Here is a 14,568-nt window from a genome sequence, read left to right on the forward strand (position 1 = left end):
AAACTGGATCTTGTGATAATGCAATTCAAATAGATTGTTCAACCAACAAACCTCGTCAAATTTTGTTAAGAAGACCCCCGTTTTCCTCTCAATAATCAGTATAGTTTTTCTCAGGCGCTCGCTCTATTTCTTTGGAAATAGCATATGTATGAAGCAGATAACTCGCTATCCAGCAAATAAGTGTCAACAAAACATACGGTGCTCTCCATTGGATAGATTCATAGTTATGCAACCTTCGAACAACTACAACATTTCCATCTGTTTAACTTAATTTAATTTTACGGCACCAATGGGTATTCTCTCTATTTTCACAGCTACATAAGTAGTGTTCATTACTACGAGGATTTGCTATCATACAAAACACCAGGTCTGGTGGAAAGTTGCATAAGCCACCCCATCCCTCATACACAGTACAAAAGTGTTACTCTCGTAAACGTACCAGGGAACGTTTAAGACAAACATTCCGAAGACATTTTGGTCCTCAACCTCATCACACGGAAAGGGAAGCAAGAGAACTGATACAGAATTACATCTTTACTCTCGAGTTTACAAAAACATCATGTCCAAATAGTTGCACAAAGTTTTTATCAGTAGAATCATGCACAAAACAATATGAAATATTTGTAGTGGTAGTTCCGTCGCAAGATCTCCATTACCAGGATGATGCAAAGGTTCCTTTGTGGACCTTTCTTGATCTGTAGTGGGTATTCCTCGATTACACCTTGTGTCTTAGTAAGACAGACCGTTTTCTCAGATCTTCTTAACAGTTGACCCCGTCAAATTTTTGTTGGAAAAATAAATTCACCCTCCATACGTCCATACATGTACTAACCAGGGAAAGTAGAAATTACCAAAACCAAGCACAAAACTACAAGTGTTTTTGTTACTTTAAAGGTTCCTGATGTGACGTTATGCAGGATGTTAGGTGGCTGTTGTGTGACGTCTCTTGCATTTTCTGGTAAAGACCTTCCTATGACTACTTCTGGGGCTCGGGTTCGTGTGCCTGTGGCAGAAAAATGTTAAGCACATAATCAAACTTCTTGTTTGCAGTGTGTCGTGATTTCTTACAACAGGTGAGTCGTATGAATTCTCGTTCTTTAAGTTTTTGCAGTTATCACAGCACAAAAAAAGAACACGTTACTGGGGTGATATCCCTCGCAAATAGTCAGTGGAAAAAGGAAACCTTTGATCAGATCTGTCTGGCAGTCAGGTAAGTCGAAAATAGTGCAGTAAATTCACCTTCCTGGTATATGTAGAGGTAGTAACATAATTTCGAGAGCAACTTGGTATTAATAGGCACATTACACCAAATTGCTCGTGAAATATTTTGGTTACTTATAAATAATTTATATGAAAAAGCATCACAGAAAGTCAAGAGAGACGAAATTTTGAAAGCGCACGCTATTTATAATTTGCACCTGTGTTAAATGCACTCGGTTTTACCCAATCAAACGCGCGTAATTTTTTCATCTGTATCAGTATATCCAAAATTAAAATTTCCAATATCAATCACAGAAATGAAAGTCTTTTTTGTCTCCGTTAAGATACCTGGGGTGTCATTATGTGCTTTTTCGATGCTTTTATTTTCTTCTGGAGACCTTCTTGTGACTTCTAGGGTTCCAGTTGGTGGGCCTGTGGCAGAAAAAAAATGTTAAAGTAAGTAATCAAGCTCCTCATTAACAGTATGTCGCAATAAATCGCAATGCTCGTATATTTTCTCATTATTCAATATTTCAGTTTTTTGTAGTTATTGTAATTCTTTAAACTACTTTATTATTGCCCAGCCTTTATTATTACATATACAGCGCTTTCAAGAAACAGTGCATTTTCCATCAAGTTTAAAACTAGAATATAAACAGCTAAGGTAAGAGAAAGGCACAAACTTTTAGCCGATGTTATAAAACGTTTTGCTTGACCTAAAAGGATAACAAAGTCATGACTAAGTTAACATCAACAAAATGAATGTTAACGAATGAAACGAAAAATTTTCTCACTAAGACGTCTTACCAGAACAAACTACAGCATCGATTTTGAAAATACATTTTCTGAGCTTTTGTTTTCCTGGATCTTTGTGTTCAAAATGAAACATAAAATCTTCCTCAGCGTCTTCCTCCTTGATGTTTGTCATGTTTACTGATTTATATCCAGGTTGCAATCTGCCTTTGTACTCTCCACACTCTTCCATACAGGCGCAATTCCCTTTGTCATCACAGAAAGATATATCTAATCCACCAAGTTTTTTCAAGAACGCTCCCAAACTATGCGGAGTTTGAAGAAATTGTTGGAAACTCTGACAAGACAAGTAAGCATCCTGGCCAATACAACTGCGAATACCTGAAAGTCAATAAAAACATATATGTACTTAGATAAAATGAACCAAACGATTACTTCAATTGGGTCCAAGTTCTGTTGTTATGAGTAAAAGTTTTGACATAGCACAAAAATACATTTACACAAGTCCTTTAATTTCTAGTCGCGAGTAAAACTGATGATCGACAGAACTGACCTCCGGTATTAATAAAAGGTGTTATAAATCAATAGTTCTTTACAAACGCGTCATTATGAAACTGATTAGAGCCAAATTCGCGCGTATGGTTCATTTTATAAACGATATTCCAAAAAATTAACTGTTAACCGTCAAATGGCCTAAAATTAATTTAACCGTCAACCGTCAAAAGGGCTTATTTTTAACCATCAACCGTCAACGCGACCCTCCCATTAAGACCCTCTCAAGGAGGGGGGGGGGGACAAAAGAAAGTTGACTGCCAATGAAGGGGAGATCATTAGAACACTATAGAGCCTTATGGGGAGAACAGGTCAATTCTATTGTGAAAAAGCCAAATCCTCTGAACCGTCCTCTCACCCGGGCGATGACTGGTCCATCAAGGGAGGGGAGGGGGATATCAAGGCATATGGTAAAAATTCAGGTTTTGTAAGACTGCCGTTTCTCGATTGAAGACGATTCAACTTACATTCAACTGTTGTGATGTCGCTGGTGTGAGACTCAGTGGAATGATACTCGGATGTGGTGTGTACATGGCAGTATAAACGCAGAAACTCATTCAAGTTCAGCATTTGGAAAGTCATTCTCATGGCGTTTGTCTCTAAGACTTGAACTCTTCCATACAGTTCATTTTTTGTCACAGTACAGTTGTTTCTGCAGCAATAAATCTCTATTTCTTTGTTAGCGCTTAGGTCTTTTATCCTGTATGATGTTCCTCTGTTTGATGCGACCGGAACCCTTTTCGCAGCCTCACACTCAAAGTTTACATTTTTTGTGGCACAGGTATATTTTTCACCCTCTAGAGTATTGCTGCCTGCTGAGAAAAACAAATTGACAACAGAGATGAGCGCTCTAGTGATTAAGTACCCGTTGGTAAGCCATAACGAACGAGAGTGAAATTAAAGATAGATATCTCAGTTCTCCAATTTCGTTAAAATATGTGCTATACAAATATGAGAGGTCAGTAGAAAGTTCAAGCTGATTAAGTTAAAATTCGTTCTCACAAGAACCGAAGCTTGAAAACCATGTACTTTGTCATGATTTTAGCGCATTTTATGTCAGTCAGTTCAGTCATTTGGTGCGAAAGGCTGCCCTGTGAAAACCATCTGATGATGAAAACAGGGACCTTATACACGGCATACACCGTCAGATTCAAAAGTTACTCAGTGACATATTTATGTATGACAATGCAAATTATTTGTTTTAGCCAAGTTATGTCATACTAGTGATTTAGTTGTGTGCATTCAACCAGTAATCCTCAAGGCAATATTTGGAGACTACAGAACTGAGAAATATTACAAGCGTGCTCGAGATTGCTAGATAAATTTGGGAGTTAGCAGTTGGATTTTCTGTCTAAGATCATAATAAATTATTGCCCGACGTTTCATTCAACGTAATCACCACTAGCGCTAGCCACTCTCTTTCTTCTTTCTTTCTTTCTTTCTTTCTTTTTTTTTTTCAAGAACGCTGAATTTTGAAACGAAGGCTGAACATTCTTATATCTTTTGTGATTTGAGGCCAAAAACGTTCTCAAGATGTTCTCAAATTACATGGTATACTATGGGCGGCCGTCACCACCAAAAATACAAGGATGTCAAATAGATCAGTAAATACAAAGATGGTTTAAGGATCAGCTGCAGGATAGCATAGCTAATAAAGGAATGGCATGGCCAAATCATAGACAGTCAAGGTTTCCTTCATGAAATAGAACAGCCTAAACATAAATAGTTTAGCCAAATGATAAACGGTCTAGTTGCCCATGTCGAGTTGGAACATGAAATTGTGAAATGGACCAGCTAAATTGCAAATAGTCTAGCACTCATATGTACACAAACGTACACAAACGGTGTAGCTTTGCGTCAAATGACTCAGGATAATATGGAGTAGCACAGCGTACGCACAAACGGTGTAGCTTTGGGTAAAATGGCTCAGCATAATGTCGAATGGTACCTCGTACATACAAACAGTGTAGCCTTGCGTGAAAAGGCTCAGCGTAATGTGGAATGGTACAGCGTACACACAAATGGTGTAGCGTTGTGCGAAATGGCTCAGCGCAATGTCAAATGGTACGGCATAATGTCAAATGGTACAGCGTACATACAAACAGCGTAGCGTTGCGTGAAATAGCTCAGCGTAATGTGGAATGGTACAGCGTACACACAAACGGTTTAGTGACGTAACGCTACACCATTCGTGTGTACGCTGTGCCATGCGACATCACGCTGAGCCATTTCACGCAACGCTACACTGTTTGTATGTACGCTGTGCCATTCTACATTACGCTGTTCCATTTGCGGTTTGTATTTTTGGTGGTTTCGGCGAGATAGCGATCTGCTGGGGGGCATGACGTCATCGAGTGTGAAGAATTGCGCGAAACCATCACATTGTGTGGTCGCTGTGTTAAAGAGCCTTCACTTCGCCTTGCCGTAAAGCAGAGCCAATTCGGTAAATTTCTCCAACGAAAACTGATTGAAAAGAACAAAGTTAATGTTGCCAAATATTTTGCAAACAAAAGCACATACTTGAGTTTTCGTTGCGTTGCGAAGGTGGGAAGTAGTAACCTTAAGCCGATTTTATTTTTCGTGAATTGTAGAAGGACAGTTTCCCTTCCCTTTACCACCCTTTTTATGTGTGTGCGTTTTTTTACTTATTTTATGGCAGACGTGTCTCATCAAGAAAGGCATGTATGTGCTCAAAACCAACTCGGAAAAAAGGTTGCTTTGGCAAAAACTACATGTTTGATTGACAAATGTAAAAACAGATCAAGGCTCTGAAATTTACCGAATTGGCTCTGCTTTACGGCAAGGCGAAGTGAAGGCTCTTTAACACAGCGACTACATAATGTGATGGATTCGCGCAATTCTTCACACTCGATGACGTCATGCCCCCCAGCAGATCGCTATCTCGCCGAAACCACCAAAAATACAAACCGCAAATGGAACAGCGTAATGTAGAATGGCACAGCGTACATACAAACAGTGTAGCGTTGCGTGAAATGGCTCAGCGTGATGTCGCATGGCACAGCGTACACACGAATGGTGTAGCGTTACATCACTAAACCGTTTGTGTGTACGCTGTACCATTCCACATTACGCTGAGCTATTTCACGCAACGCTACGCTGTTTGTATGTACGCTGTACCATTTGACATTATGCCGTACCATTTGACATTGCGCTGAGCCATTTCGCACAACGCTACACCATTCGTGTGTACGCTGTGCCATGCGACATCACGCTGAGCCATTTCACGCAACGCTACACTGTTTGTATGTACGCTGTGCCATTCTACATTACGCTGTTCCATTTGCGGTTTGTATTTTTGGTGGTTTCGGCGAGATAGCGATCTGCTGGGGGGCATGACGTCATCGAGTGTGAAGAATTGCGCGAAACCATCACATTGTGTGGTCGCTGTGTTAAAGAGCCTTCACTTCGCCTTGCCGTAAAGCAGAGCCAATTCGGTAAATTTCTCCAACGAAAACTGATTGAAAAGAACAAAGTTAATGTTGCCAAATATTTTGCAAACAAAAGCACATACTTGAGTTTTCGTTGCGTTGCGAAGGTGGGAAGTAGTAACCTTAAGCCGATTTTATTTTTCGTGAATTGTAGAAGGACAGTTTCCCTTCCCTTTACCACCCTTTTTATGTGTGTGCGTTTTTTTACTTATTTTATGGCAGACGTGTCTCATCAAGAAAGGCATGTATGTGCTCAAAACCAACTCGGAAAAAAGGTTGCTTTGGCAAAAACTACATGTTTGATTGACAAATGTAAAAACAGATCAAGGCTCTGAAATTTACCGAATTGGCTCTGCTTTACGGCAAGGCGAAGTGAAGGCTCTTTAACACAGCGACTACATAATGTGATGGATTCGCGCAATTCTTCACACTCGATGACGTCATGCCCCCCAGCAGATCGCTATCTCGCCGAAACCACCAAAAATACAAACCGCAAATGGAACAGCGTAATGTAGAATGGCACAGCGTACATACAAACAGTGTAGCGTTGCGTGAAATGGCTCAGCGTGATGTCGCATGGCACAGCGTACACACGAATGGTGTAGCGTTACGTCACTAAACCGTTTGTGTGTACGCTGTACCATTCCACATTACGCTGAGCTATTTCACGCAACGCTACGCTGTTTGTATGTACGCTGTACCATTTGACATTATGCCGTACCATTTGACATTACGCTGAGCCATTTCGCACAACACTACACCATTTGTGTGTACGCTGTACCATTCCACATTACGCTGAGCCTTTTCACGCAAGGCTACACTGTTTGTATGTACGAGGTACCATTCGACATTATGCTGAGCCATTTTACCCAAAGCTACACCGTTTGTGCGTACGCTGTGCTACTCCATATTATCCTGAGTCATTTGACGCAAAGCTACACCGTTTGTGTACTGTATTGCATATGAGTGCTAGACTATTTGCAATTTAGCTGGTCCATTTCACAATTTCATGTTCCAACTCGACATGGGCAACTAGACCGTTTATCATTTGGCTAAACTATTTATGTTTAGGCTGTTCTATTTCATGAAGGAAACCTTGACTGTCTATGATTTGGCCATGCCATTCCTTTATTAGCTATGCTATCCTGCAGCTGATCTTAAACCATCTTTGTATTTACTGATCTATTTGACATCCTTGCATTTTTGGTGGTGACGGCCGACCATAGTATACATTACACTGTTTCAGTAAATCAATGTTAATGTTATACAAAACATTAATTTAATTTACATTTGCTACCTTGATTTTATGCTTGTCATTTTATATACAGATAAGCAAAATAAAAACGTTTTTAATCGACTCTCAGCCTAAGGAATATTCTTATTACGCACTACACAACGAACGGAACTCAACTAACTTACCGATTCGAACAGGAAAAGAAATAACAGACACTTCCGTTTTCAGTCTTTGGCCGAACTTGACGTCGACAGTTCACAACATTTCCCCGAATAACTTTTCTCTACCGTAATTTCGCCATACATTCGTGATATGTGAGAGAAATTGAACAATAAATATGAATCTTCCTCTTAAGCACGTGTTTTTATCTTTCTTAGTTTCATTTTGTCGGTTTATTTCTAGTTTAGTTGTTTTGCTGTTTCCTGTGTTTGTGTTTTTATCACATCCAATTATTGTTCGCCTTTGTTCTTTCATTTCGCTTAGACTAAATATTTTCGCTTGCATTTTAGTTTGACGGTTTTGAGCATTGGTATGTCGTAATAAAGATAATTCATAGGAAATCAACACGAAGTCCAGTGCTCTCAATCAGTGCTTCGACGTCCTTATTATTAATTCTGAACTTGCGGTAATCGCGCCTGGAGTCAGTTACAGGCGTTGAGTTGATAATATTGCCGGTTTTTAAGCTTGCCGTGCCGATTCAGTTCAACGAGCAGGTGTGATATAATTGAAATAATAACAATTTTCACTGCTAATCGCCGTCGCAAAGTACAGCAACGACGCAGCTCAACATGATCACTATCGTGGTAGAGTTTGTTATCTTTCGAAGATTAAATACGAAACCTTAAGCTATCTTACCAATACGAGAAAACTTAAATGGGTCTTTAATCTCCGAGGCGGACGCATCGAATCTTTATTGATTTTCCCACATGTCCCATGGGAATGTTCACGTGACCGTTTTCCGCAGGCCCAACTTTCAAACGTGTTTACGTGAACACATCCTGGGCGGACGTTAAAATATCGAATTACATTTTTTTTTTTTTTTTTTGTTCCGTGTCCAGAATATAAACTTACTAGTGTCGTTCGATGAAACATCAAAAACTTAAAAATCAAAACGAAAGCTCACTGTTGTGTAATGATTGAATAATATCCAAGTATAGTCATTGCCACGCGTTATGTTATCAAATGTTATCAATTGAGGTACAGACATGTTTTCATGTGAGCAAATCACTTCAGAAAGAAAGTTTAACTAAATCCTTACAAAACCTTTCAAGTGTATTCGATCTACGTCTAGTCAACTTGTGCTTTCAGTGCAACAAATTCCCATCAAATGCGTTCAGACTGATAACGAAATGTCCTCATGACTTTGAATTAAACCAACCTGTTTCGTTGAAAAGTAAGGCGCCGAGGAAGATACTGAAGATGGTTTTTCCTCTTGCAATTTGGTGAAAACATTTTATCAAAGTCAACAGCAAATACATCATAGATTCCGATCACTTGAAGGGCTTGCGAGTGTCAATGTTCCTGAATCGCGGATTGCCCTGTGTTATTATGTCCGTCGCTTCTGCAATGTAACTGATCAGTGGATACCTAAGGTAATAATCGGTTGACTCCTGCTGACTAAGTGGTTTTCAATCAACAGTCACATGGTCATCGTTTAGAATATGTAATGAGCCAAATATAAATTGCTTTGTTTTAGATTATCGTCCGTCGTAAATACCCATCCAATATGGCTACATCAATAAAATTTTAACTTCAAAACTTCAAAGGGCTTACGATCATTAAGCATATTGAAATAACCCCAAACATAAGGAATCTCAGTGTACAAAATCTTCTTGAACATGGTCCAGAAACATGATGTGATTTTCATTCTCGGACAGCAAAAGAGTTATTTATTATTCAGCACCAGAACGATGCCACCGAATCGTCAAGAAGATCACGGGTGACATCCCTAGTTTCCAGGATAACTCTTCGCTTGAGTCAGAATTTGTTCGGGAGCTTTGACGAATGAAAATGAGACTATAATAAAGATAACTGGACGCCTATCCGCGTGAAATCGGGCTTTCGTGACGGCCTTGAATCGTCAAATGTAAAACAAGGAAAAAGATATAAAGGTCAGAATAATGGCAATTAACCGTGCTAGAGTGATTTAAAAAATCGTTGAAAGGGTCACGGTTGAAAAAAAAACTATTATTGAAAATTAGATCTTGAGATAATGCAATTCAGATAGAGTGTTCAACTGACGAACCCCGTCAAATTTTGTTCAGAAAACCCCTGTTTCCCTTTCAATGGTTTTTTCAGACACTCTATTTCTTTGGAAACTGGGGAAAAATGCTATTGTTTGAACAGTCATATGCTGAAACACGTTCCAACTGTTAAACGGCGTCTAACAGGATTTGAAGTCAGGAAACATCCTGATAGTTGGTATGTGTTCCTCGCTTTGCAAACTTTGGCATGTGTTTCAGATTTGTTCTACCAGGGCCCAGTTGTTCAAAGGCCGGATAACACTATCTGATGGATAAATCGCAATCCAACAAAATGTACGTTACTATCCACCAACCTCGTGCCCAGGTCATTTTCCCTTACATGGGGGTGGGGCAGGGGAAAAAAGGCCCTGGGAACGAAGTTGACTATCCACTGGATAGAGTTTTGTCCAGTGGATAGCGTTATGTTCCCTTCACACGACAGCGGTATGGCCTTTAATTCACACAACATTTCCGTCTGTTTAACTCAATTTAATTTTACTTCACCGATGGATATTCCCTTTTACGTCAAGTCTGGTGGAAAGTTTGCATAAGCCACCCTTCATGCACGGTACAGAAGTGCTACTCTCGTGAACGTATCAGTGAACGTTTAAGACAAACATTCTGAGGAAATTTTGGTCCTCGATTTCATGACACGAAAAGGAAATCAAGAGGAGATACAGGATTTTAACTTTACTCCCGTGTTTACAAAAACATCATGTCCAAATAGCTGCACAACACTTTTATTCATAGAATCGTGCACGAAGCAGGAACGAAACATTTGTAGCGGTAGTTCCACCAAAAGATGTACAATATCCTGGTCATTGCATGAGCTCCATTTCCCGGATGATGCAAAGGTTCGTTTGTGGACCCTTGATCTGTAGTGGGTATTCTTAAACCACACCTCGTATCTTAGTAAGACAGACCGTTTGCTCAGATCTGTTCAACGGTTGACTTTGTTGGAAACATCACCGGCGTAAATTCACCCTCCACACGCACTACCCAGGGAAAGTCAAAATGGCTAATACCAAGCGCAGAAATAAAACTGTTTTTGTTACTTTTAAGGTTCCTGGTGTGACGTTATGCAGGGTAGTAGGTGGCTGTTTTATAACGTTGCTTGCATTTTCATTTAGAGACCCTCCTTTGACTACCTCTAGGGTTCCGGTTGGTGTGCCTGTGGTGGGGAAAATATTTAGCAGATAATCAAACTCCTTATTTGCAGTATGTCTTGATTTCTCACAGCGGTCGTATAATTTCTCGTTCCTTAAAATTTCAGTTTTTACAGTTATCGGAATTCATAAAACTTTTCATCATCGCCCAGTTTCATCATCACAGCACAAAAAAATAACACATACACCGCACTTTATATCAAGTTACTGTGGTGACATCCCTTGCAAGTATAAGTTCTAGAAAATTGGAGCCTTTGGTCAGATCTGTCCCACAGTCAGGGTGAGTCCAAAATGGCGCAGTAAATTCACCTTCCTGGTATGTGTAGAGGAAATAACACAAATTCGAGAAACATTTGGTACTAGTAAGCACGTGTTAATTTTTTAAAGTGGACCTTGAAGATTTACACCAAATTACGCGAGAAATCATATTGTTACTTATTAATAATTTACATAAAAAAGCATCACAGAAAGTCAAGACAAACGAAATTTTGACAGTACGCTCTGCTTGGAATTTGCACATGTGTTAAATGAAAAATGCACTCGTTTTTAGCCAATCAGAAGTGCGTAAAATTTTCAGATGTATTATTATATCCGAAATTAAAATTTCCAATATCAATCACAGAAATAAACGTTTATGATACCTGGTGTGTCGTTATTTGCTTTTCCAGTGCCTTTATTTTCTTCTGGAGACCTTCTTGTGACTTCTGGGGTTTCAGTTGGTGGGCCTGTGGCAAAACAAATTGTCAAGCTCCTCATTCGCAGTGTGTCGCGATATATCACAATGCCCATACATTTATTCGTTATTCGATGTTTCGGTCTTTTGCAGTTATTGTAATTCATTAAACTAGTTTATTATCGCCCAGCCTTTATAATTATATTGTTTAGAAGCAACAGACTGCATTTTCTATTAAGTTTAATACTGGGGTATAGACATATATTGCAAAGTAAGAGAAAAGTACGAATATTTAACCAATGTTATAAAACATTTTGCCTGACCTTAAAGGATAACAAAGTCGTGACCAAGCCAATATTATCACGAATGAAACGAAAAACCATCTCACTAAGCTGTCTTACCAGGACAAACCACAGGATCGATTTTGAAAATACATTTTCTGGGTGTTTGTTTTCCTGGATCTTTGTGTTCAAAATGAAACATAAAATCTTCCTCAGCGTCTTCCTTCTTGATGTTTCTCATGTTTACTGATTTATATCCAGGTTGCAATCTGCCTTTGTACTCTCCACACTCTTCCATACAGGTGCAATTCCCTTTGTCATTACAGAAAGTGATATCTGATCCATCAGGTTTTTTCAAGAACGCTCCCAAACCATTTGGAGTTTGAAGGAATTGTTGGAAACTCTGACAAGATAGGTCAGCCTTCTTACCAATACAACCTCGGACGCCTGAACATCAATAAAAATACATAAATATTTAGTAAAATGGTGCAGAAGATGTCAGTTATCAATAAGTGCGTAAACTGAAAAAAGTTATATTGTGGTTCAATTTCTTCGATTTGCATGATATCATCCAAATAGAATATAAACTTCCCAAAGTAAATCAAACATCGTTTCGGTCCTACAGGTACACTAACTCTCGCAGTTTTTCAGCTGGTGCCTTATAAAACAGATATATAGAGGCTCCCCCCCAGCACACACACACACACACACACACACACACACACACACGCACACACACACACACACACACACGCACACACACACACACACCACAAACTCGACACACGCACACACACACACCACAAACTCGACACACGCACACACACACCACAAACTCGACACACACACACTCGTAGAGTAAATTTAAATCGTTTCTCGACACGGGATAATTCAACTTACATTCAACAGTTGTGATGTCGCTGGTATGAAACTCAACAGACTGATACTCAGGTGCGGTGTGCACATTGCATGAAAAACGCAAAGACTCATTCAATTTTAGCATCTTGAAGGTCAATGTCGTGGCGTTTGTCTCCAGGACTTGAACTCTTCCATGTAGTATGTACTTCTTCACGATACATCTTTTTTTAACGCAGTAAATTTCTGGTTCTTTTTCATCGCTCGGATCCTTCAGGTCTTTTATTTTGTATGATGTTCCTCTGTTGAATTCTACCGGAACCCTTTTTGCAGCGTCACATTCGAATGTTTCATTTTTTGTGGGACAAGTATATTTCTTATCCTCCAGAGTAATGCTGCCTGCTGAAATAAACATATTTGACAGTAGAGATGAGAAATTGTGATTTACAACTTGAAAGCACCATGACGAATGAAGGTGGAATTTAATTCCCATCATATCAGTGACCAAGACAGAATTTCTCGGCTTACAATATCAATACAATATCAAGCAGACAAGTGATGAGAATCAGGAAAAATATCAATTAAGGGGTTAGTAGGTGATGTATAAATACCTAGTTCTCTGCATTAACATCTTAAGAATTGTATGGGAAACAGTTAAGAGATCTAGAATTACTCATGAGATCTTCGGACTGATGGGATTAAAGCCGATAAATATTCAGTTCTCAGTTCTCAATCCTGGCCTGTGATTAGGGTTTTTAGAGGTGACAGTCTATTAGTTTTGACATTAGTTACTCTAGACCCAACGTTTTTGAAGTGAATTCTTTCTCACGCGGTGTGCTCGTATTGAGAAATTGGCTTTTGTCATTTTATTTTTATCTCGTGTAATTAATTTTTGCTCTAAACAGTTTACGTGACTTTTCGGTTTCAATATTCTCATCTCAAGGGTGTACTCTATAAATTCTTTTGGGTGTATATAATTCCTATATCTCTGTATAACGCCAGTAGAAGTGCACTCGTCGTCTCATTAAACTTCTTCTCAAAGCAAAGCTAGACCACGAAAACACCACGAAATTTAGGCGATCATCAAAAGATTGAAAGTCCATGCTTCGAAAAAAAAGCTTGGATGGGGCTGGGATCTAATGGCGGACACACGCACCGTCATTAGGCTCTTCGTATTTCTTATTCTTCTAGCCCGTCTAGCGGAGCTTGGGTTTACCAGCTTGATTTACAAGACGGCTAAAGATACTAACCTGCCAGTTGGACCATCTCTCAAACTGGAACTGGTTAAATTTCGCCGGAAACATCGAGTTAAGTTCGCTGTTCAGAAGACTACTAAACATGGGCCTGTTATGATATGTCTGCCCGAAGCAGCGTTTGTCCTGCGGCCCGTCGGACTAGAAAACATCATTAGAAGTGGTGACGTTCACCCTCTACCGGGACCCTGTTTAATTCGTGACCAGCAAAGGACTTCTGACCGAACCCGACCAACAATTGCGTATTCTACTTCGACTTTGCGTAGTCTGGCTGCCTCTGTTAATGGCGTCTCTTTGTGTCCTGAATTAAAACACCGACTCCAAGACCTGGGCATTCTTCGCTTTCGGAATACGATCACTCAAAAACACATGCCGATTCCTGTGGTTTCAAGACCCTGTCAATCCAGGAATATTTACAACTCAAGATCAAGAAATTTAAATAATTGTGTCTCCATCTTTACTGGTGATTATGTTAATTCCCGTAGCTGTCCTTTTGTTCTGCGAACAATAGGAGAGGACGCACGATCGATTCCGGTCAGGATCACACCTCGCAGCGCAGTGCGTGGACCCAGTAAACCAGTAAATCGTCAACGAGCAGTGAAAGTAATCAATCTAACTAAGATTACTTCTCAAAAACGCCCCAATTACAGCTTCCCAAGTTTCTACATGGCAAATGCTCGATCGGTCAGGGACAAACTGGACGAGTTGACTGCTCAGCTTTTAACGTTTCACATGGATATTGCAATCATTACGGAGACTTGGCTGAATGACTACATCGATAATAACATCCTTACCATTCCAGGTTACAAAATCGCGAGGCGTGACCGCCACAACCGAATAGGGGGTGGCGTGTGCGCGTTCGTGTCTTCAGAGATACCTTTCAAGCGTAGATCTGACTTGGAGTCTCCA

At 39.7% G+C, this 14,568-nt stretch overlaps 2 protein-coding genes across 4 annotated transcripts in view; both read right to left on the reverse strand.

The window, feature by feature from the left end:
* Positions 1-261: 261 nt before the first annotated feature.
* LOC111326314 (uncharacterized) lies at positions 262-9,318 on the reverse strand. Its single transcript, XM_022930280.2, has 5 exons — positions 8,567-9,318; positions 2,973-3,320; positions 2,008-2,334; positions 1,549-1,632; positions 262-1,003 (listed from the first exon to the last, which is right to left on the reverse strand). The coding sequence occupies exons 1-5, from the start codon at positions 8,667-8,669 to the stop codon at positions 828-830; spliced, it is 1,038 nt and encodes a 345-aa protein (XP_022786015.2). The 5' UTR covers positions 8,670-9,318; the 3' UTR covers positions 262-827.
* An 837-nt stretch (positions 9,319-10,155) lies between these two features.
* LOC111326320 (uncharacterized) overlaps positions 10,156-14,568 on the reverse strand; it is an 8,800-nt gene continuing 4,387 nt past the window's right edge. Inside the window, exons 1-5 of one of the 3 annotated variants that reach the window (XM_088753529.1) lie at positions 13,657-13,918; positions 12,452-12,808; positions 11,672-11,998; positions 11,239-11,322; positions 10,156-10,602 (exon numbers count right to left, since the gene is read on the reverse strand). In XM_088753529.1, coding sequence (XP_088609655.1) covers positions 10,427-10,602; positions 11,239-11,322; positions 11,672-11,998; positions 12,452-12,808; positions 13,657-13,672 — 960 coding nt within the window. In that variant the 5' untranslated portion in view covers positions 13,673-13,918 and the 3' untranslated portion in view covers positions 10,156-10,426. Of the gene's footprint in view, positions 10,603-11,238; positions 11,323-11,671; positions 11,999-12,451; positions 12,809-13,656; positions 13,919-14,568 lie in introns of those variants that run through there. The other 2 variants (XM_088753524.1, XM_022930290.2) reach the window with 2 other exon arrangements.

The sequence above is a fragment of the Stylophora pistillata genome, chromosome 1, assembly GCF_964205215.1.
Source record: "Stylophora pistillata chromosome 1, jaStyPist1.2, whole genome shotgun sequence".
In the NCBI taxonomy this organism is placed as follows: domain Eukaryota; kingdom Metazoa; phylum Cnidaria; class Anthozoa; order Scleractinia; family Pocilloporidae; genus Stylophora; species Stylophora pistillata.